The sequence below is a fragment of the Alligator sinensis genome, unplaced genomic scaffold (assembly GCF_000455745.1).
Source record: "Alligator sinensis unplaced genomic scaffold, ASM45574v1 scaffold1141_1, whole genome shotgun sequence".
Taxonomy (NCBI): Eukaryota; Metazoa; Chordata; order Crocodylia; family Alligatoridae; genus Alligator; species Alligator sinensis.
In genome coordinates, this window is record NW_005842650.1 from 240,492 (window position 1) to 263,902 (window position 23,411).

Here is a 23,411-nt window from a genome sequence, read left to right on the forward strand (position 1 = left end):
CAAGAGGAGTGGTTGCTTCTTAAGGGAGTGATCCTGAAAGCACAAGGGATGTCCATCCCATCTTGGCGGAAAGGTAGCAAAAGGACAGAGCAGCCCCCTTGGCTCAGCAGGGAACTCATGGACCCCCTACACCCAAAAAGAGAGGCTTATAAAGTATGGAAGATAGGAATCACCACAAAGGAGGCTTATTCTGCACTGGTCTGTACCTGTAGGGAGCAAACCAGGAAAGCCAAGGCTGCAACCAAACTCCACCTGGCTACACATATCAAGGACAATAAAAAGTCCTTTTTTAGATCTGTGGGGAGTTGGAAGAAAAGCAGGGATAACATTGGACCCCTGCTAAACCAAATGGGACACCTGACAACTGACACCCAGGAAAAAGCCAACCTGCCTAATGGGTACTTTGTGTCAGTTTTTCATCAACCCAAAGGAACCGCCCTGCCTAGTATAATGTGGGACAGACAGGGTGAGGGTGAATTTATACTCAGCATCGTTGTAGACCTTGTAAAGGAACACCTTGAAAGGCTGGACACCTTCAAGTCAGCTGGTCCTGACAGATTGCACCCCAGAGTACTTAAGGAGCTGGCAGGAGTCATAGCCCAGCCAGTGGCAAAGATATTCGAAAACTTCTGGCACTCGTGTGAAGTACCTGAAGATTGGAAGAAGGCCAGTGTGGTGCCCATCTTCAAGAAAGGGAGGAAAGTAGATCCAGGGAACTACAGGCCAATCAGCTTGACCTCAATCCCTGGAAAGATTCTGGAAAAAAATATCTAAGAGACCATTCTTGACAAACTGGCTGATGGCAACATCCTGAGAGACAGCCAGCACGGGTTTGTTGTGGGTAGGTCTTGCCTGACCAATCTCATCTCCATCTATGACCAGGTGACATATCACCTGGACAAGGGAGAAGAGACAGACATTACATATCTGGACTTTAAAAAAGCCTTTGATCTGGTGTCCCATGATTTCCTTATGGAAAAATTGGCCAACTGTAGCCTCAGCTACTTCACAGTCCGATGAATGGGGAATTGGCTCCGAGGCTGGACCCAGAGAGTGGTGGTTAAAGGAAGTGAATCATCATGGTGTTCCATGACCAGTGGTGTCCCCCAAGGTTCTGTCCTTGGACCTGTTCTCTTTAACGTCATTGTCAATGATGTGGATATTAGTGTCAGAAGTGGACTGCCCAAGTGTGCTGATTACACTAAACTTTGGAGTAGAGCATCCACACCTGAGGATAGGCTGGTGATCCAGGCTGCCTTGGATAGGCTTTAAAAGTGGGCAGATACAAACCTGATGACATTCAATACTAACAAATGCAAGGTACTCCACCTTGGGGAAAAAAACCCTGCAGCATGCTTATAGGCTCAGCAGTGCTACACTCACTAGCACCATGGCCAAAAGAGACTTGGAGGTCATGATTGACCACAAGATGAACATGAGCCACTAATGTGATATTGCAGCTGATAAAGCAAGCCAAACTCTGGCTTGCATCCATAGATGCTTCTCAAGTAAATCTCAGGATGTCATCCTCCCTGTGTAGTTGGCCTTGGTGAGGCTGCAGCTGGAGAACTGCATCCAATTCTGGGCTCCACAATTCAAGAAGGATGTGGAGAAGCTTGAGAGAGTCCAGAGGAGAGCCACGCTCATGATCACAGGACAAGAGAATAGGCCTAATGAAGACAGGCTGAGAGCTATGGGACTCTTCAGCCTGGAAAAGCACAGGCTCAGGGATGACCTGGTGGCAGCCTATAAGTACATCATGGATGTGTATTAGGATCTGGGGGAATGCCTGATCACCAGAGTGCCTCAAGGGATGACAAGGTCCAACGGTCACAAACTCCTCCAAGACCGTTTTAGGCTGGACATAGGGAAAAACTTCTTTACTGTCCAAGTCCCCAAGGCCTGGAATAGACTCCCTCCAGAGGTGGTGCAAGCACCTACTCTGGACTCCTTTAAGAAGCATTTGGATGGCTATCTTGCTAGGATCCTTTGACCCTAGCTGTCTTCCTGCCCTTAGGGCAGGGGGCTTGCCTCAATGATCTTCCAAGGTCCCTTCCAGCCTCATGTCTATGAAACTATATATAAAAATAAAAGTGCCAATACCAATGCTTTCCTTCCTGAAAAGCCACATATATTCTTTGAAGGTGCTGTGACATGGTGAGTAAAAATCACCATTATAAGAAACCTGTCTAGTCCTCAGCCATGGGTCTATAAGTCCTTAATGGCAGAGCAGGTGGAAAAAGATGATAGAATCTCAATGGCTATGAAGATGGACCAAGGCTGCAGTAGAATGGGATCTCAAATTGTCTTGTGTCTTTGCCATTAGATCAGGGTCCCATTCTGTCAAGAACCATATGGAAACTGATGTGTAGCAGCTTCTCCACAATAAAAGAAAGCATACACAGGAGTCTTCCATGAAAATGGCTTTTCCAGCACATTTTTCAAACCCTTTGGAGACCAGCCAGTAATGATACGAGTAGGATTGTGATAGTCTGGAAGCTCTTAGTCATGAACTTGCACAAAGGCGGCAGTTACAAGAAGGCTGTCTAGCACTTGGACAAGGTAGGAGCATGATTTGGTAATAGTAATGCAGCTGAGCAGCCCTCATCAGGATCTGCTCTGCTCAGCCTACATGGGGAGGGGTCTAAAAAGGGTGTTCTAAACAGCCTCTCTACCTGCTTCCTGACTGGATGACCATGTCCAATGGGATCACTTTTACTGTGGTGGAGATCAAGAAAGACACACAATCAGTTTTGGGACCTGGAACATCAGTGCCCTCAGGGATAAACATAATAGTGAATGCCCAGAGTGCTATACTGCAATTGTGGCTTGAGAACTCGAGTGACACAATATTGCAGTTGCTGCACTGAGTGAGACATGGTGAGTGGGAGACGGGCAGCTCAAAGAACAAGGAGGTGGCTATACCTTCTTCTGGAAAGGTAAACAGGAAGGAGAATGCTGACTTCACAGAGTTGACTTTGCCGTTAAGAGTGAACTCATAAATCAACTCAACAAGTTCCCTGTCATTAATGAGCACCTCATGACTCTTAAATTGGCAGGGAGCCAATATGCCACTGTCATCAGCGCATATGCCCTGACTCTTTACACTGCCGACAAAACCAAGGAGGAATTCTATGCTAGCCTTGACCAAGTCCTTTCTGACATTCCAGAGGGAGACAGACTTATTCTGTTCAGCAGTTTCAATGCCAGAGTCAGAAGGGACTCAAACCTCTGGAGTGGAACCATCGTCAAGGAAGGAGTGGGAAAGGTTAACTCCAGAGGCATCCTTCTCTTGACCAAATAAATGCTTGGAATGTGGACTCACTGTCACCAACACCCTGTTCTGCCAGGCAAATATGCACAAGACGTCATGGCAACACTCACAATTGGGAATATAGAAAAATGAAAGCTCACAAGTTCAGTTGACAGTAGGAACTAAAATTTGAATGCCACTTTAATTAGTACACATGGCATTTAAAATAGTCTTCATTTCACCTTTATTACAACTAGATTGCAATATAAAAATACCAGAAAATTGTCTATCAAGAATTTACACTATTATTTATACCACGAGCCTGAATAGCAGAAGAGCTGAAGGCTTACAACCTTGTCTTCATGCATCCTGCTTTTCATAGTATGCAGTCCTATCCCCTTATGATCTGATTCTGTCAGGCCTCTCACAGAGACAGACCAGGTGAATACTTTGTTTTTAAAAAGCCAATGTTGGTGCTGCAGCTATGCTAAACAAGGGAATAATGACTATTACTTTTAATTCTCAACACCCTTCCCCCCCAAACAAAACAAATAAACAAACAAACAAAAAAACCCAGAAAAAACAAACCTGAGGCCCTGACCATGCTTGATCATTGATAATCCAAAGTCATTGCTTTAGGTATATTAAGCTTTCTTTTTTTTTTTTTCACAGATTCCAACATGGGTAACTTGTACTTCTATTCAAATTGTCCATATAATTTCAGCTGGTTTTCATCATTGGTCCGTATCTTAATACTAGCCAATTGCCTGTCAAGAATGATTGGGTGGCGGGGAGCAGGCAGGGACGGAGCCCCAGGTCCCCTGTCCCCGCCCCCCTGGGTTTCCTCTCCCTTCCCTCCTGCTGCTTGGGGTCCAGGCTGCCCCTCCACCCCACTGCAGGAGCGGGGGGAAGGGAGGAGCAGGCCCAGGCCCAATGTCGGGGAGGACCGGCCTGAGGGTGGGGAGAAGCCGGGCCAGGGGGGCAGGGTGGGGAGCAGCAGGCCTGGGCTGACACGGCAGTAGCAGGGGGATGGGAGGAGCAGGCTCAGGGCTGACATGGGGGAGCAGGGGTGTAGCTGTCGTGTTGGACTGGGCTTGGCTGGGTCAGCTGACTTGCTACCCCACTCCCCTCAGGCCCAGGCCCAGTGCTCCCCTGGCCCCACCGTCACTGCCGACACCATGGTGTGTGCCCACTCCTCCCTCCCAGCCTTGAGCCTGACTGGGAACGGGAGGGAGGAGTGGGCCCAGGCCCAAGTGGGTAAGGAGGCCCGCTCCTTCCCTCCCCCAGCTGCTGCTGTGGCTGCATGGGGCTGGGGCTGCTGTCCCCGCCTGCCCCCGCTGTGGCGGGCCAGCTTTTTCCCCACTCGGACCCAGTTGCCCCACCCCCACGTTACCTGGAGGGAGCAGGGCAGGGGGGACTAGGCCAGCCCTGCTGGCCTCCCTGCCCCCCCTTCCATCTGCTCTGTTGCCGCCATCTCCAGGGAGCAGGGTGGGTATCCCCCGCTCCATCCCATGTCCCCAGCAACATGGCAGCGGGCTGCCTTCTGTCAAAACACTTCTTCGTGCTCTGATTGGCTCTTTGTGAGCCAGTCAGAGCGTGAGTAAAGCATAACAGACAGACAGAGAACACCCGGGATTGCCACCTCACCAATCTTAAAAAGGCTTTCACCCAGCAAGGACACTCCTCCAGAGAGGTAGATTGCACATTTGAAAGAGCCACCCAGATACCACGTGAAGAACTGCTTCAGTACAGAAGAAAACCCCCCACAAATCGCACACCGCTGGTTATGACATATCACCCCTCCCTCGAACCCATACGAAAAATCCTCAAACAACTGCAACCCATACTAAAAAGAGACCCTATTCTTAAAAAGATCTTCCCAGAGACACCCATCCTAGCCTTTAAACAAGCACCGAACCTCTCCAACCTCATCACAAGAAGCAAACTTCCTCAAGCCCAGAACACACCAAAAGGATCCAGACCGTGCCATGACAAGAAATGCAAAACCTGCCAACACATTTCCACCACCCCCACTATTACTACACCTCACAACAGAGCCATCAGCATCCCTGGATCTTACAGCTGCACCTCCAGAAATGTAATATACCTCATCCAATGCACCAAATGCCCTGATGGAAAATATGTAGGAGAGACCAAACAACAACTGCGCACCAGAATGAATGCACACCGGAAATCTATCAAAGACAGAAACACCCAATTACCGGTGGGGGCACATTTCTCACAGGAGGGCCACTCTCTCTCCAATCTCTCAGTCCTGATCCTCAAGAGAAACTTACATAACACTTCCCAGAGACGAGCCTATGAACTCCATTTCATCAACCTCCTGGATACTAGAGATCATGGACTAAACATAGACATTGGATTTTTGACACATTATAATCTGCCTGACAACTGACTCCCCAGCCCAGCCCCTGGCTTCTTTACTTTTCATTCCATCCAGGAAGAGCACACACCAACTGCTGAAACTTCCTTAGCCTGACGAAAGATTTTTGAACCCGAAAGCTTGCTTAATAACTATTCTCCAACCATTTGGGTTGGTCTAATAAAAGATATCAAATTCACCCAAGGAACCTTGACAGACAGACTTAGGTTTTTATATATTGGAATGAACAGGCTAGCAAATTTAATATCTTAGCTCATATATTTTTATGGCAGCTTTATAAGGCTGACATCAATTGCTCATAATGGCATATGGCAAACTATGGGGAGACAACATCACAGGGATTATCTGAGTAAATTTGAATAGTGTTACTTTCTAAGTATGTGTATAAAATCAAATTTACTGCTTACTTTAAACTAAGTTAAATTTAATACTAGTGATAAATTCAAATAAATGTTTAGATACCAACTATTTGAGGTGCTCCTTTTTTAAGGACCTGTTATATCAAAGAGCTCTCCTGTACTGTAAACTTGTTAGTATGGCTGTCATTCTTTTCTGTTTCAAGTCTTGCTGATTCCTGGAAAACTGATTTAGAATTCAATTTGTAATACAAGGCCTGTGGATTTTCAAACATGGACAGCCTAAACAATTATATCATGTAATGAGCTTATAGATGAAGTAAAACTTATTTAATGCCAGGTGTATCTCATGTGTATGTTGATTTCTTACTATTTTAATTTAAAAAAATGTTTGTTCCTCTAAGAGAATCAGATTAATTTTTCAGGTTTTAGTTTTCTTAGTCTTACATTAACAATAGTTTCCATGAATTAAAAGTTTTAAATGTATTTGCATGTATGTTTCATTAGAATTTTTGGGCTTTGATATATGAATCTTTTGTATCATAACATGCCCAGATATTTACAATGACATTCTTAGGTTGCAACTTGAAATAATTGTTTGTTCAAAATAATTTTTTTCTTGAACATTTATAAATGCAATTTGATTGGTTTTAGTGTGCTGCTGTAGTTCAGCATCAGTGATTTTGAAAGAAAAAGTCAATATGGAGACCAGTAATTTGGTTTGTTTCTCTTTTGGGGTGAACAAATGACATTGCACAAATTAGAGCCATTTTGGAGAACCATATGATATAGTATTATATAAATTTCCTTTTATTTATTTTTCATGACTAATTTGTAAGTAATTGTGGTATATAAGATCTTTATCTGAGTAGTATTTGTTAGGTGGTTTTGTTTTTTGGTCATTACCTGAAAAATAATTTCTCCACCCAGTCCTGTTGCTACACTCTGAAAGATGTCCTGGACACTTTAATAAATCAGATAAATGTTGAGCCTATTAAATGTTTTTGTTTCAAAAGAAAAAAAAACCAGTTAAGCTCCCACACACTGGGATGTTGCTGTGAATGCCAAGACAGGCTTTTCTGTACAGCCTTTATATCCATGAAATATCTGTAGGCAAACGGTATCTACATGCTCCTTCCCTCCCCTGTCCCCTTCCACCACAACAGACTTACCAGCTGGAGGCAGCTCTCCACGCTGCCGGTTCTGCTCCTCGCTGCCTGAATGCTGTGCTGTGGCTGCGCGCAGCATGGGTATTTATTGGCCCCATCAGGCTGTTTTCTGATACAGCCCATTTTCTTTATATTGGTACCAATCCAATATTGGACTGATGTATTGGTGCACATCTAGTACCTACATATCAGATCTTAGAAGTCATAGAGCAGGACCCTATTCTACTCAGCGCTTATTTAACAACATAATACTCAGCCTGCGCTAAGAGTGCCAGACCCTGCCCTTGACTCTTGGCAGCAATAAAAATGCTGGATTGCTGTGCCAAGTTTGTTTCCTGACAGTCAGATTCAAGAAAAGTATCAACATTCTTGACTTGAAGAAACCTACTTATATATTAAACTGGCAAGGGACATAAAAGGCAATAAAAGGTACAAGTATTTTGAGACTAAGAGGAAGAGTAAAGTAGGTGCAGGTCCCTTATGGAATGCAGAAGGCAGTCTAGTTTCAGATGATGCAGGGGCTGAAGTGTTCAGTGCCTTTTTTTACTTCAGTCTTCACAAATAGGGGCAGCTTTCAGATGGTGAGTGCAGTAGGCAGCAAAGATAGGGAAGGAGTCAAACAGCTTAGAGTAATGGCAGAACAGGTCAGGGGTTACTTAGAGATGCTTTCAAGTGGGCATGGCCAAATGGGTTATACCTTAGGGTATGGAAGGAATTAGCGGAGGTAGTTTCAGAGCCATTAGCCATTAGAACTCTTGGAGGTTGGATAAGGTCCTGGAAAATTGGAAAAGGGCAAATACAGTGCCCATCTTTAAGAAAGTGATGGAGGATCTGGGGAATTACATACCAGTCAGTCTGGTGTTGATACATAGAAAGATTACGCAGCAGATCCTCAAGAAATCTGTTGTGAAGTACCTAAAAGACAATGAGGTGATCAGGAACAGTCAGCATGGATTCACTAAGAGCAAATCATGCCTGACCAACCTAATTTCCTTCTATGAGAAGGTGATAGGCTCCGTGGATGGGGGAGAGCAGCGGATGTGATATACCTTGACTTTAGCAAGACTTTTGATGCCATATCCCACAACATTCTCATTAACTAGCTAAGGAAACACAAACTAAATAAAAGTACTGTAAAGTGGATGCAGAACTGGTTGCATTATTGTGCTCAATGAGTAGCCATCAGTGAGTCAATTTGTAGTTGTAAGGAAGTATCAAGTGGGGTTTCCTAGGGTCTGTTGCAGGTCTGATATTGGTTAATATCATCATTAATAATTTAGACAATGGAATCAAGTGAATGCTTAGTAAATATGTTCAATAACACCAAATTGAGTGGAGTTGCAGATGCTCTGGAGGGCAGAGCAAGGATCCAGGATGATCTGGATAGACTGGAAACATGGTCCGCAGTCAACCAGATGAAGTTCAACAAGGAAAAGTGCAACGTCCTTGGGAAAAGTGCACTTGGGACAGAATAACTGCATGCATAAATGCAGACTAGGGAATGACTGGCTAGGCTGCAGTACTTCAGAGAAGGACTAGGGATTATAGTGGACCATAAACTCCTTAGGAACCAACAGTGTGCTCTTGCTGAAAAAAAAGGCCAACTGTATACTGGGTCACATTAACAAAAATGTCACTTGCAAATCAAAGGATGTGATTCTTTTGCTGTATTCAGCACTGGTGAGGCCTCATTTGGAGTACTGTGTCCAGTTTTGAACACTGCAAGAAGAATGTGGACAAATTGGAAAGAGTCCAGTGGAAAGGAAGAAAAATAATTAGAGGCCTGGGAAGCATGATTTATGAGGAAAGGCTGAAGGAGCTAGGGTTATGTAGTCTGTAGAAGACCAGGCTGAGAGGGGGTTAATAACAGTCTTTAATACCTGAAGGGCAATTATAGAGAGGATGGAGATGGGCTTTCCTCTGTGGCCATAGGAGACAGGACTAGGAGCAGTGGCATCAGACTTTAGCAGGGGAATTATTTTGGGAGATCAGGAACAACTTTCTGACCAGGAGGATGGTAAAGTACAGGAACAGGCTTCTTAGAGACGTTATGGACTCTCCATCCCTGTAAACTGTCAAGAGCAGATAGGACAGATCCTTGTCTGGATTGATTTAGTCAGGAATGATCCTACCTTGAGCAAGGGGCTGGACTAGATGACCTTGTGTGGGCGCTTTGAGCTTCACTTCCATATGATTTTCCACATGTCTCATCTCACTAGACTTTGCTAAGGTTTACTGCCAGTTACCTTGACTTTTACATTTCAAGACCTTGTGTTTTTTCATCACATGACCCATTAGGAGATTTTCATCAAAATAATAGCAATGATGGTTGCAGCTTTAAAAAAGAGGGGTAACCTTGCTGGTCTCAGCAAAATTTCTTTTTTGGAGACATCTGCAGTAGGTTCCACATCATTTTTGGCTATTCTTAGACTTGGGGCTAAACATGTAAAAGGTTTTTAGATTGGTGCGTATCTGTTTGAAGACTCAGGTCTTCTCCATTCTGGAGTTTCTCTTAAATCACGTTGAAATAGCTTTTTGTCTAGCAATCTTAGTTTTTGAATCTGAGTGTCTAGTGACTGATGTAAGGCTTCTTTATGCATTCCCATTCCTTTCAACACCAACTTAAGGAGTCTAACTAATCTTAGGTCCTGTATTAAATTTCCTGGCTTTCTCTGGATCCTAGCCTTTCTCTTCAACAGTCTGAGTGGACCACTCTTGAATCCTGCATTTATCTTTTTTCTCTTTCATTTCTCCCCTTATCTCCCATATGTTTCTTGGAAGATTTCATTTCCAGTGGCTTTCACTTTGGCTTGTTGCATTGGACAGCTTATGCCTTACTCTCTAAGCCCCTGATCTAATTTTTGCACTTTAAGTAGCATTTCATATTCTAGTTCCTTTGTCAAGAAAATTCAACATTTTTATGTTATAAATTTCCTTCCACTTGTACTAACACTGAAGCTAAAGTTGGGTTAGAAGGCATCCTTAAAATTCCACTGTCTTCTTAAGAACAGCTCACCACTTTCCCCCAGCAAATTGTGTTTTCCTGTAAGAAGGCATCTCAGTGTCACATCTCTCTGAAACATAAGGTACTTGTACACTTTTGTCAGGTCTGGAATGGACCAAATAAGTCACTGAGTTCAGTCTTCCACAGCTGTAGGCAACCACTGAGTTGATGTTAAGTTGAGAGAGTATACAGCTCTGTTACCTCCTGTGTACCCCACAAACCACCCCCCACCCTTTCCCACTACTAGCAGCCTGTTATGAACCTAAGATGTTTAGTACAAAGAATCCAAACTCCCAGTACCTCAGTGTACCAGAGAAAGAGAGCAGAAGAGACCAAGAATGCAACCAAAATGTTAAGATCCTGCAATGGTAAGGAATTTGTTACATGAGGTGCACCCAGATGGGTCCAAGGAAATGCACAGTCTCCCCCCAGATGTGGTTTTCAGTTTAACCCTGAACCTGCAAGACAGATGCACCAGCCAGGTTCCTGAAAGGAACAGCATATTCCCTAAAACATATGCTTAGCTTACTTGCTGTACCATAGTTATGTAAAATTATTATAAGCATTTTGGAGAGCTCAAGGGGAGCACATGAATCTGACACAGAGAAGCAATTACAGCTGTACAGTCCTTTTTTTCTCTTTCTTGCACACATAAGAGCCACAGAATTTCCTGTAGCCTAGACTAGTGGTGCTCAACCTTTTGGCAAGATGAGTGGTGTGGAGCCAGTTCACAGGCTGGACTGGACACTGCTTCTTCACTGCCCTGCATGCCAGAATTGGGCCATGGGGGATGCAGCACTGCCCCCTCTCACTGGGTTTGGGCCTCAGGGATTGGGCCTCCTTACCTGCCTTAGTTCTTTTATTATTACAGGGTTTCTGTCAAGGTTTACCCTGATTTGACAATCAGGGTAACCGCCCACTGGGCCATGAGCAAGAATGCTTTTGTTTTTTAATTCAGTTAAACCATTATACATTATTCTATGTGCACTTTATCCAGCCACCACATCTTTCAACTCTCAATTTCTGGTGGTGTCTTGTTTTCCTCCATATATGGAGCTAAGTGTTGTTGTTTTGCCGAACCTCTTGCTCTTACTTTTATTTCTTTTTCTTTTTCCTTTCCTTGTTTGTCAATTAGTTACCAGCCTATACATTATGGGAAAGCAGATCTACACAGGAAAGATTTGCTGACGCACAGACTATAGGCAATGTGGTGCAGGGTTACCAGGTTTCCTCCTACCTTCCAAAGATCTTATCTGAGAAGCATGACAGCCTGCAGTGGGAGAAAGGAGCTTGTGCTGAAAATGCTTCATCCAGTTTGTCACTGCCTGCCAGTTTGTCAGCAGTAAGAAGGCACCTTTAGTGTGCAGACTCATGTTACAAAGGTTCCTGGTCGTGTCAGTCATGTAAAGTTCATGATTTTCCAGTAGGATACTCTTTGGAATTTACTTCAGATTCTCCCACTTGCTTTGTGAATCAAGATCATTCTCAAAAGAGTGTCATTTGAACACGTGTGAAAGAGATGTCTGAATACTACAGCAATAACTGTGATGTTTGAACCTCAATAAAAGAATAAGCCCTTCTCATTTTGGGTACCACAAAATAGTCCTGAGCAAAGTTTGCACAGGCAAACTAAATAGGCCCTAAGTGGAATTCAGTTCCTAAGGCACAAAATATGATCAAGAATACCCTCACTATCCTAAAAAAGTGGGAGGTTCTGGGTTCTGTACCCCTGTTTCTGTCTCTGTTTTCCTTACCCAGTCCATCCAATTATTATTAAATGCAAAACATAGACACATGGGGGAGGGAACCAAAAACCCAGGCCTCCCTCCTTTCTAGGGCAGTGCCATCTCACTGAGTCACAGAGCCAAACTTTCTGTTGTAGCATATCTCCCGCTCTTACCTGCACAATAGGCTAGCTTGAACAGGAAGGTTGACAAGTGCTCTTAGTCCTGCTTAATCCAGGCCTGGGAGTTACAGCACTGTATGGGGAAGTGAGAGATGTAAATTCTGGGCAAACACCTTAACCATTAATGGCACCAACAGACATGGAAAAAATCTCCCAAAAACGGAGCTTTACCCAAAGTGGAAGCACATTAGTTTGACCTGGCTCCCCTGGCATCTGTATAGATTGGGCACTTCAGTGGGGCTTTTTGACTTGTACCTAAAAACTGATTCATTCAGCTTATTCAATCAGCCATTAGATAGAAGTGCCAAAAAGCCCCACTAAAGTACCTGATTTATACAGACATTGAGCAAGCCAGGTCAAACTAATGCGATGCCTCTTCTGGGCATGAGCTGTGCCTGGTGTGGGGGGTGTGCCAAGCTTAAAGTAAAGCACCCTTTTTTTTGTTTTTTGACATCTGTAAATGACCTAGTTTGTTAGGCTAAAAGATGGCAAGGTCCAGAGAAAAAAAAACAGTTATGGTTCTTCTGCAACTAACATTTCAAGGACTTGCACAGAATTGCATGCTTTTTTTAGATGAAACAGAATCATAGCTGGAGCTGATTCCCTCTGAGCTCAAATCTACTGTAATACCAAAAGGTGACTTTAGAATTACATTGGAGTAAAACATAGTCGATTCTTTCTGTTTCTCAGTTTGCCATAACCACTAATAGTTACTATGAATTAAACAAGTTAGAATACTATAAATACATTTCTGAACTGTATTTTTCTACGTCTAGCATGTACTAATAATCTTTTTTTTATACTAAAATCTCCTAAGTGTTATCCATTCAAACTGTTCTTAGAGGTGATTTGAACACTTCAGTATGTGCTGAATGTAATATCTTAATATTGTGATAGACTTCAAACTTGATAAGAGCAAATCGGATAACTTTTTGTGACCTTTTGGAGGGTGTGTCCCACAGTTTGGTAGATGCTGTCTTAGAAACTTATTACAAGTTGCCTTGAAATAGTCTGATTCCAGAAGAATTTTTCAGTTGAATTTGCTAGATATACATTTAAGTTGGTATTTACATCATTGGTTGAATTTCATCATAATAACTTTAAACATTCAAAAATCAATATTTGCGTACTGGATGATTTATAGCTGGATTATTCAGGGTTTTTCCTTTTATTGACAATTAAAGTGGTGAGAAGTTTTTCCTGTCTTCTGAGGTATTGTCCAACTTGTTTATACCTAGTGTGGTATATATCAAGCAGACTAAGTGTCTCTATGTTTTCTGGATTTCTCAAAAAGGATTCAACATGATGTCTAGAACTATGGTCTTCCTGGTTAGTGAAAATCAGTGAAGAAATACTGGGTCCCTCATTGACTAATGTTGTTGACATCTTTCTTCATAATACTAGGTGTACTGGTTGCAGTCAGAAAACCCAGTTTACAGACTCTTTGCTTAAGAAGCCATATTTCAATGCTGTCTGTTTCAAACCTCCCCTTTCTATTCCCATTGTCCTGCCCTGGCAATGTAGTCTCTCCCATAATTTGGAGTTGGCAGTAGAAGGGAATCCCATTTTACACTGGGGAGGAGTATGAGGCTGCTTTCTCACCAGTAGAAATGGTAAGGGTGGCAGTAAGAGGCTATTTGCTCCAGCAGTCAGTGCTTGGACAAGGTTCAGTGCATTCCTGTCTTCTCATAGAAAGAGGTCCTTTTGGGTTTGTGTTGACAAGACCTCCAGAACAATGGTTCTTGGAAGCAATGCCTCATTAGGATGCATTTTATAGTTATACATGTTAGTGTTTTCTTGGACTTCTTGCTGATTCAGGCAGACATTACTTTGTTAGTTACAACCTGGACATGTTCTCAACTTTTACTTGTCAACAATGATAATAAGAACCAAGACCCTTCCCTCCTCACCTTTTTTTAAATTATAGCTTGATTCTGTAGAAAATACATGTCTTGAGGAGCTGAAGCCCAGGACAGTATTGCCTATACTACTTAATCTCACACTGAGGTTTAGAAGTATCAGATAGCTAGGTGCAACTGACCATGTTGTCTCTAGCAGCCACCCTGACCTAAGTAGATCTAGAGAGAAAGGGCTTATGTACATCTTGTCATCCAACCCTCCTGAGACCTTGAGCTGATGTATTTCAATTGGAATAACAATTGACATAAGTTATTGGAATAACACAGGGTCCTTTCTCTTTTTTTCAGCTTGCTTGAGAGAGGAGCTATATGAATAGCTATTAGGCAGCCAGAGGAAAGGAATTATCTGTAAAAAACAGGAGTTTACACCTCTGTTGTGTAGAAATAAGTTTAACCAGGCCTCTTACTTGACTAAGAAGAGAGAGAAAGAGAAGCGAAAAAGATGCTGATGCTATGTATTTTAAAATGTTCTAAGATAAGGAAAAACCTTCATGCCTTGTTTTGTCTGTGTGCAGATGTTAACCTTCTCCTTTCCAGGAACCAAAAAAAACCCCACAACACTGATAGCTGTTCCCAAAACACAATGTGTTTGCTGAAAAAGTAAACTGCTTACGTGTGACAAACGAATGATCAACATCTTTCTGTTTCTCTCAAGGTTGCTTTGTCTGAACCCTGCATCTTTTCTCGCTGTCTAAAGTATAAATACACTTGTAAACTTGTAGAGGTCAGAGTTCCTTTGAGAACTTTCCTTGTGATCACTTGTATAGCTTTAAATAAACCTAGATGACTCTGCCAATTCTAATACAACCACAATGCGAAGTTTGATTTCTTCCACAGTTGTCACAACTGACAATCTCAGCTTGGAGAACACTTTTCTTGTGTGTTTTTGCTTATGATAACTCTTTTTTTATTATAAGGATCAGTTCTTGATGATCACTGTTGTCAAACTTCTACGCTGCTGGTTCAGTTTTAATAATTCTACAAAGATGTAAACTTCTCAGTATTTCTTAAGGTGCAGACAATAGGTCCTTCATTTGGCCAAGATCAACAGTCAATCAGTGCATGCTGATTAGATTGATCTACTCTTTGTCATCTAGTACAGGTAGACTTCATTTTGAATGCAGTTTCCACTTCCTCCCATCTCCCTGCATTTTTAAAGGGATGGTGTAAGTGTCTGTTTGGAGTACCATGATTTTATTGAAGCATGGTTCCCAATGTTAGATTATATAAATATGATATATATTAAAAAGGTGACATGGCAATGGAATTGTAAACAAAAAACTATAGAGAGGAAGAATAAGACAGGAGAATCTGACAGGAACTATGCATTGAAAGGAGGGGAACTCATTCCTTTTCCTGCTCCTTCTCCACCTTAAATATATTTGAGAGTCTGGCTCTTACTAAGTGTGTAAGGTTTTAATTAATACATGGTTGACAATACGTTTCTGGAAAACTGTGGCATTGAGGAATGCTCACTAATTAATGCTCTATTGTTTGACTTCATATGAATGTCAATTAGGAAGGATTTTTCAGTTAAAAATGTCACAGCATACTGAATTTTCATCAGGAAAAAAAATTTTCTTAAATTGAAACTGAGGTAGAGCATGCCTATTAAAAATATAAGGGTAAAACTATTACAAAGGTATTTATGTCCAAAATAAGCATTATAAGCTGAGGAAATTCAAAATCAAAGTTAGACCTTAAGGAAAGCGTAATGTATTGAAGTATGGAAAGACGTAATAATCCAGTAATCTTAACTCTGACCTATAATACTACCATAGAGTAAACAGGCATTCCATTATAAATAACATTTATAGTACTAGAATAAATTATCTTGTTTTAAAAAAAAAACATATTAGTGTTTTTCTCCAGTTTTCCCCCCTCAGGTTGTCACTGTGGAGAAATCTGGGAAATTTAAATATTTCATATGTAAGCCCAAAGAGAAGCAAGTAATCCAAAGATAATGTTACCATCAACAAATATCACATGATAGAGTAGTATCAACCTTTCTTTTTTTAATTGTATTTTATTTTAACTTTTCGAGTTAGATTCACTATCATATTCTGTGAAACCGTACCCCATGCAGCAGCAGTCCAAAGCTACAGCATGTTTGCCAGTTTCCTCTTCCTTCCCGTTTTCTTCATACTTCCTGTTGTATATGTGTGCTCACACATAATACTTCCCTTTCTGCATTTCTTTTGAGTGAATTTAGTTCTGTGGTACCTCTGAAAAAAAGCTTGCAGGTCTAGTGATAATTTTTACCACAGTTCTATGTTATCTGCCAACAGAAACTGAAGAATAATGTTCTTTTTGTAGAGAATTTAAAAAATAACCTTCTTTCAAAATAGTTGGCATTACCAGGACTACAATCATTTTGAACAGGGCAGTTCTTTGTGGAATTCTCTGTAAACAAAACATTTTCATTAGCTTGGACTAAAGGAATTTTTTTTGTTTTTTGTTATGGGGAGTATGGCAAAAATGGTCACTATTAAAAAGAAATGCTTCCTAAATATAGTCTATGCACAAGGTGTTTAATTTTATGGGAAGTTTGAAGAATTTCTCCTTTGTCTCACAGAACAAATATTATGTTCTGACTTTTGCGGGTTAAATTTCTTAAAGGGCCCATTCTTCAACTAGCATAACTTTGAAACTAATGCAATTGCTTGGAAGGTTACAAAAAATACATTATTCTGTCCCAAAACAGCATTGTAATTTTGAAGACAGTACTCTGTATACTGCATAATAAAGTGGCTAACTCCTTGCCTGTGATACCACAAACAGTAATTCCATACTAATTTAGTCAAAACATTCCCAGGAGGAAGGAACATTCAAAACACTGACACCTTCTGAAACTGTGTGGAACTTCTAATTTCATAGGCTGGAGAGAGAAGTTACACATAAACTGGCTTAAGTGATCAGAAGCTGGTTTGAAGCTGTAACAGAACAGTTCAGTGCACATAATTCAGTTTCAAAATGACTGAAACTGGTTTAAGATAAACCTGGTTGAATGTAGTATCAGACTTAACTGATTTAGGTCAAACCAGTTTATGAAGCTTCTGTCCCAGACCCCTTCCTGGTCCAAGTTAAATCATAGTTCCCCAGCATCCCAGCATAATTTCCTGTCCTGGTCTGGGCTGTGCTTTCTGCTCCAGAGAGCAGTGCTGACCTTGCCCTTCCACTCCCTAGGCAGAGCAGTGAGGGCTGGCTCACTGGCCTCACTGGCTGGCTCACTGCCCCCTCAGGCAAACCCTGGCTGGGATCTGGAGCCAGGGAGAGGGGTTAAACTCACTTTCCCCCAAGTATGGAACTCCCCTGCTGTCTTACTTAGTGCTGGCTGCGACTGTGGACTACAAATCCGAGAGGCACCTGGAAGCAGGAAGAGGAAGTGATGAGCAACCCTGCAGAGTCCTGCTGCTCTGATTCTGGACTTCAAAACCCAGAGACCTTGCGGGGGCAGCAGGAAGAGTAAGTGAACACACAGTCCATGCTGTATTTATAGTTCTTCAGTTTATAGTTTTTCAGAAAAAGAACTATTCTTGTTCAAGCTTTTATGAATTCAGTGCCGTTACTTTCCTCTCCCCACCCAGGCAGAACACAGGCTGGGGCCTGGCCATGCTCCCTCTGCTCCGCGGGGTGGGGGGAGTCTTGGAGGGCTTTCTCTCTTCCCTCCCCTTTGGCAGTGTCTGGCAGGCATGCTCTAGCACCCCGTGGATTCTGGCTTGAGCCATTGCAGGTGTGGCGGCAAGGCACCTCCACAGGTCCCAAAGGGGAGAGAGTGAACCCCGCGGGTTCCATACCCCAGTAGCAGGCCCTCGGGAGGGCTGACTCACCTCCTGCAGGGCAGCCAGAGCAGGAGCCACAACCGCGGACGCAGCCTTGTGAACCGGCAATACGCTGGCTGTTTAATCAGCTGTTTCTGGTGTGGGAAAAAACTGGGCCAATCCAAGCGGCCGTACCGGCCGCCGCGGGAAAGTTTAAAAGCCCCACTGGAACTAGGATGGGGAGAGAGCTGGAGAGAGAGAGCGCGGGCCGGCAGCTTGTTGGGCGGACTGTGGCTCCAGTGCGGGAAGAAAGCAACCCAGCCTGCATGGCTCTCGCAGGCGGCAGCAGGGAGATCTTTAAGCCTCCTGTAGGAGGCAAAGCAGGGGCACCCCTCCAGCCCCGACGGAAGCTGAGACCGAGGAGGCAGGGGAGTTCCCTGCAGACAGCAGGAGGGAAGAGGCATTTGAGACCCCTAGAGAAGGCAGGGATAAAGGAGGCAGCTCTGCAGCCCCCTCCTACTCAGGGGAATATTTTCTTTGAAATAAGCCAAACCCCGAGAGGGGAGGAAGAGCAACTAAACCCAGGAAGACAGCCCTCAGCCAGCCTACAGGGCCAGAGACCATCATTAACGCATATCCATCTGGTTGGCGAGTGGATGGGGTGTAGGGGAGGCGGAGCCCCGTGGAACATTGCACCATATGACTGTAAGTACTGCCATCCGTCGGGAGGGCCCCCCGGGAAAGATCTCCACTGAAGACCCCCTCTCATAGTAAGTTTTTGACATCAAAGTCGTGGCAGGCGAGTTGAGGGGCGGGGCCACACCCCTGATGGGTCGGGCAGCCCAAAGGGCGCAAGACGTCACACAGGCATGTGGCTGTATTTCCTAAATCAAAAGTGAATATGTGTTCATTTCCTTATCAGTTCAGTCTCTGCAGCTATCCTGAAAAGACTAAATCAATTCACCCTTGGGCCTTTTGACTGTCTGTACTTAGCCATAGTGTATAAAATCTAAGATAGAATTTCAGCAGTGAAACATTTAGCAAATTACCTCATATAGTGTTTTCATATATGTTGAAGTAAAATGTATGTGCAATTTATAATGCTTTAATGTAAAAAATTATTTAGAAACTGCAGGTCTCCAGGGAATCACTAGTGTTGTCAGGGGAGACTGTCAGGGTTGTTATCCACTTCCCATTAGTATTGTTTGGGGGTTAGATGTTAACAGTCATGTCAGGCTTCCTCAGTTTGGATGATTTGTGCAAGCACTTTCAGGATACCATCTGTGATGCTGTGTCCTTAACCTCATTGTAGGTTTTGGTTCTTAGTGACAAAGATCTTGGCCAAATGTATTGACTACAAACAAGCCTAGACAAGAATATCCACTACCGGCCAGTTCATGGTACTAGCTGGGTCATCTGCTGGCATGAACTTAACCCCTAAGTCCAGTACAAAGCATTAATAGTTCCCAGACCCCTTTTTATATACCAATCAAAATAACTGCATGTTTACAGGATACACATGCTGGTTCTCCCCAGCAACTAAAGCATTTTTAGATGACATCATCCATGTCCTACTTCTCACCAGTTTGTGCAACCTTCCCACCAGGCAGGGGCACCTGTTTTCCAGGTCACTCTGATTTTTGCTTTGGTGTTCTGTACTGGTTTTATCAATCACTGTTGGCCTTGGAGATGCGTCTAAAACTAATGAGCTACTTATCCAGCACTTCTGTGCAAGCCATATATGGCATACCTAGTTGTGTATTCATTGGGGCTTGTTCAATTCGTGTTCTTAGTAAGGCCTTCATATGATTTGTACACACATTAAACTGTGGTTGTATTAATCCCTACTCCAGCAAGGCCTACAGTAAGATTTTTCAATAAGAAGTTAACTAAAGTGGAAGGGAACAGGATTACAGCAAGCGGTGAGAAGTATAGTGTAAATGACATGTCAACAATGTTGCTTAAAATTCACACAGTTAAAAAAAAAATCACTATGTATTGTCATCTTCAGTAAATACTCCCTTCATTTTGACTGCATATGCTATTCTATCTTTGCCAGACTTAGGAAATAAGGTTTATAAATTACACCTCTCCAAAAGTTACTTACGCAGACCTGTTGGATGAGATGTGTTTTTCTGTATCATGTTTCTTACTATTTACTTATTGTACTATATGTATACATATGTATGTGCAAAATTAGAGTATCGTGCTATTGTAAACAGTATAGATATATTGAGGGTACATCTTTTTTCTATTTATTTTTCAAATAAAATTTGAAAGGTAAATTAATAAGTGTGCAGAAATTTTAGAAAAGATAATTGAAAATAGGGGTAATTTTAAGAGTCTTTATGTAACTTGTATCTAGTTGAAATATGAGTGATTTGCAGACTTTATGGACTGCTGTTTAGTGACTTATGAACCTCTATTTAGATCAGTGGTCTCCAACCTTTGAATTAAAAAGCAACCCAAGATCTATTGTGCGCCACCACCACCCCACCCCACCCCACCCCTCCTCCGCAGGTCAATCTGTGAGGTGGGAAGGAGGGGCAGATAGAGGCAGAGGGAGAAAAAAGTATTTTGGGGTGTGCCTGTCTCAGCAGGTAAATTAAATCTGTGGGGGAAGGGACAGGGGGAGGGGAAGGGGCTGTGGAGGGGACAGGGCAGATCGAGGCCCCAGTGGTGAGGAAGGGAGCAGGGCACAGGCAGGAGCAGGGGCTGGAGGGAGTGGGGCCCTGGCTGGGCTGGCTGGTAGGACAAGCAGAGGCCCAGGGGGCACATGTTTGTCCCCCACTTCCCCCAGCCCCTGTGTCCTGGCCCCCAGCCCCCCAGCTCCTGCCTGTGCTCTGCTCCCACCCCAAGGCAGTGAGGGAGGAAGTGGGGCTAGGGCAGGAGCAGGGGCAGGCCCTGCACAGCTGGGGCCGGGTGCAGGATGGAGCTGTGAGCATCTCATTCAGGGGATGTGGGGGGGTGGTACACAGCCCAGGAGGGCATGGGGGGCATATATTTCTGGATCTACATGCAAGGTGGGGTGGGCTGGGGCCGGGGTGGTGCTGGGTTCTTCCCAGCAGAGGTGTTGGGCCAGGATGTGCTCGGGCTGGGTAGGGGAGCTGGGAGTGGGGCTATGGGGGGGCGGGCTGCAGACATCCAAAAATTCACTATAGCACCCCCAAATCCCTTTCCCAGTGCCACGGCTGCTGACAGCTGGCTTGAGCACAGCATGGCTCAACACCACTGCTGGGAAGAGCCCAGAACTGCCTTCTAGCCCCAGCCCGCCTTCCTCCCCCCTGCCCCTATGCAGATCCTGGGAACAGGTCCCCCATTCCTTTTGCGGGGGGGGAAGGGGAAGGCAGCGCTGGGCTCTTCCTGGTGGGGGGCCTGGGCTGTATTTTGCTTGGGGTGAGCATCATCATCGCTGGGAGCAGGGTTGGGGGTGCTACAGCAAATTTTCAGGTGCCTGCAGCCCCCGCCATAGCCCCGCTGCCACCTTTGCCCACCCTGAGTGCAACCCAAGCACAGCCCAGCCCAACACCTCCCACCAGGAAGAGCCTGGCACAGCCCTGGCCCCAGCCCGCAGCAGCAGCTGGCCCAGCTGGCGTGCAGATCTGGGGGCACACACCCCTCCCCATGACCTCCTGGGATGCATGCCCCTGCACCCGCTTGACAAGCCACTGGCGGCTCCATCCTGTGCCCTGCCCGGGCTGTGCAAGGCCTGCCCTTGCCGCAACCCCACTCCCTCCCTCACAGTTGTTGAAGCCACCCGTGTTGTCATGTGTTTGGTGGAGTCACGTGCCCTCTGATCTGTGCATAGCGGAGGTGGCTGCTGTTGCAGACTGAGCTTTGTGCCCCAAGCTCTGCTGCAGCTGGCCAGGGAGTAGCCTGATGCCATGTACATCCAGCCACTGGGCTGAGCCTCATCCCCTGCCTGCCCAGCAGCCAGATGCACATGGCATCAGGCCGCTCCTAGATTAGCTGCAGTGGGGCTCGGGGCACAAAGCCCAGCCCACAATGGCAGCCACCTCTGCCATGCACAGATGGGGGGGCATGTGCCCCCTGAGGCCTCCTTAGGGGTGTGCACAGTGGTAGGAGCCCTCCTGTGCCTCTGGACAAGCTGCTCAGGCTTGATGTTGCTACCACCCTCCTGGTTGTGGCCCCACTCACTTGACTCCTGCTCCTGCCTCTGCCACACCCTGTTCCTCACCTCAGGGGCCTCAGTCTGGCCTCCGCCCCTTCTCTCCCCCATGGACTCACCTGCTGGACTGGTGGGGGGGTACACCTGCGCATGTACTTATGCTCTCAGCCCCCCCAGCCTCAGATCGACTCCAAGAGGCTCTGCGATCAGCCACTAATTTAGATTGAAGTCTGTTTAGAGTGAAGAGATGCCTCTACATTATCAAGGCAGTATGAGCACAGAATGAATGGATTAATTCCACATTTTGGTCAGCTGACAACTTTGTAAACCTCCTCCTGACTTTTAGAACTGTGTTAATCCTCAGTCTTTTCTTATAATCCCTCTGCAAGAGCATTCAAGGTGAATGATGCTTTAGTTTAGATCAAGACAAGGCATCTAACAGTTTCTGCAAATTGTCTGAACATTTCACAGAGCTAAGCTATCCTTAATGCAGCATTTTTTGGCCACATTAAATCATTAAACTCGCAGAATCTTTTGACAGAAAGTTTGAGAAAGTTTGGAGAAGTAGTACACTTGTTTTTAGTGTCACAACCCAAAGTTGTGGTTTTTCTTGTTTGTGTGTGCTTCGGCATCGCTAAATCATGTTCCCGCCAAATTGCAGCTCTTTTGCACGGTGGAGTGTTCTGTTGTAACGGAGAACCCGCGTGCAGGAGCTTTTCCCGCCAGTTCTGTAGCTTTCTTTGCATAGTGCATTTCTTTTGCATTATAGTGATGCACGATGCAAAGGAGTTCCTGCCATTTGTATTTAGATTCATGCCACGTTATTGGCCGGTTCTAAATGTAGGCATACGTGGCGGCTAGCTATTGGCTTGCTAGCCGTACAAAAGGCTTGGGTAGTTTCCGCCCAAGTTGGAGAGAGAGAAAGCACGTGGAGTTCGGGAAAGGAGCGTGAAGATCTCTAAGCGCTGCTGATCCATACGAACCCAGCTTTTTCCTTAAGAGGGCAACAGAGGTTTAATTTGTCGAACCCACGGAGCTTCAACAGCTCCGGGGGACCTATTTACCGAACCCTCGGACCCTTAACAACTCCGAGGCGCACAACCTCTAGCCTCTCCCCGTCGCCAATTGCAGTCCAGACGTATCCCTGTCCTAGGACCCAATTGTCGAACCCACGGAGTCTTAACAGCTCCGGGGGACCTGGGAACCGAGTAACACTCACAGAGATACAGCTGCTCTGTGGGAACGAATTCTTGAACCCGCGGAGCCTGAATCACTCCAGGGTCAAGGAACCGAGTTTATTAGAGTCCTCCACTGAGAACTCAAGCGGAGCTGTGCCTGGAAAGCTGACCAGCCTACACCGCGACCACCTTGGGTGTAAGTAAATAATCTTTTCAATCAACCATTACGCCTCCGTGACTGATTCTAGCTCGAGCGTACCAAAACCGCGCCACGGTTTTTCTCCAGCCCCGTGTACCCGGGCTGCCGGCCATAGCCTGTGTGCACAAAGACA

General features: G+C 44.6%; 1 protein-coding gene across 1 annotated transcript in view; it reads left to right on the forward strand.

Moving 5' to 3' along the window:
* Positions 1-10,453: 10,453 nt before the first annotated feature.
* EML5 (echinoderm microtubule associated protein like 5) overlaps positions 10,454-23,411 on the forward strand; it is a 204,294-nt gene continuing 191,336 nt past the window's right edge. The window contains exon 1 of the mRNA XM_025215565.1: positions 10,454-10,554. Within this exon, the coding sequence (XP_025071350.1) occupies positions 10,454-10,554 (101 nt within the window). The remainder of the gene's footprint in view (positions 10,555-23,411) is intronic.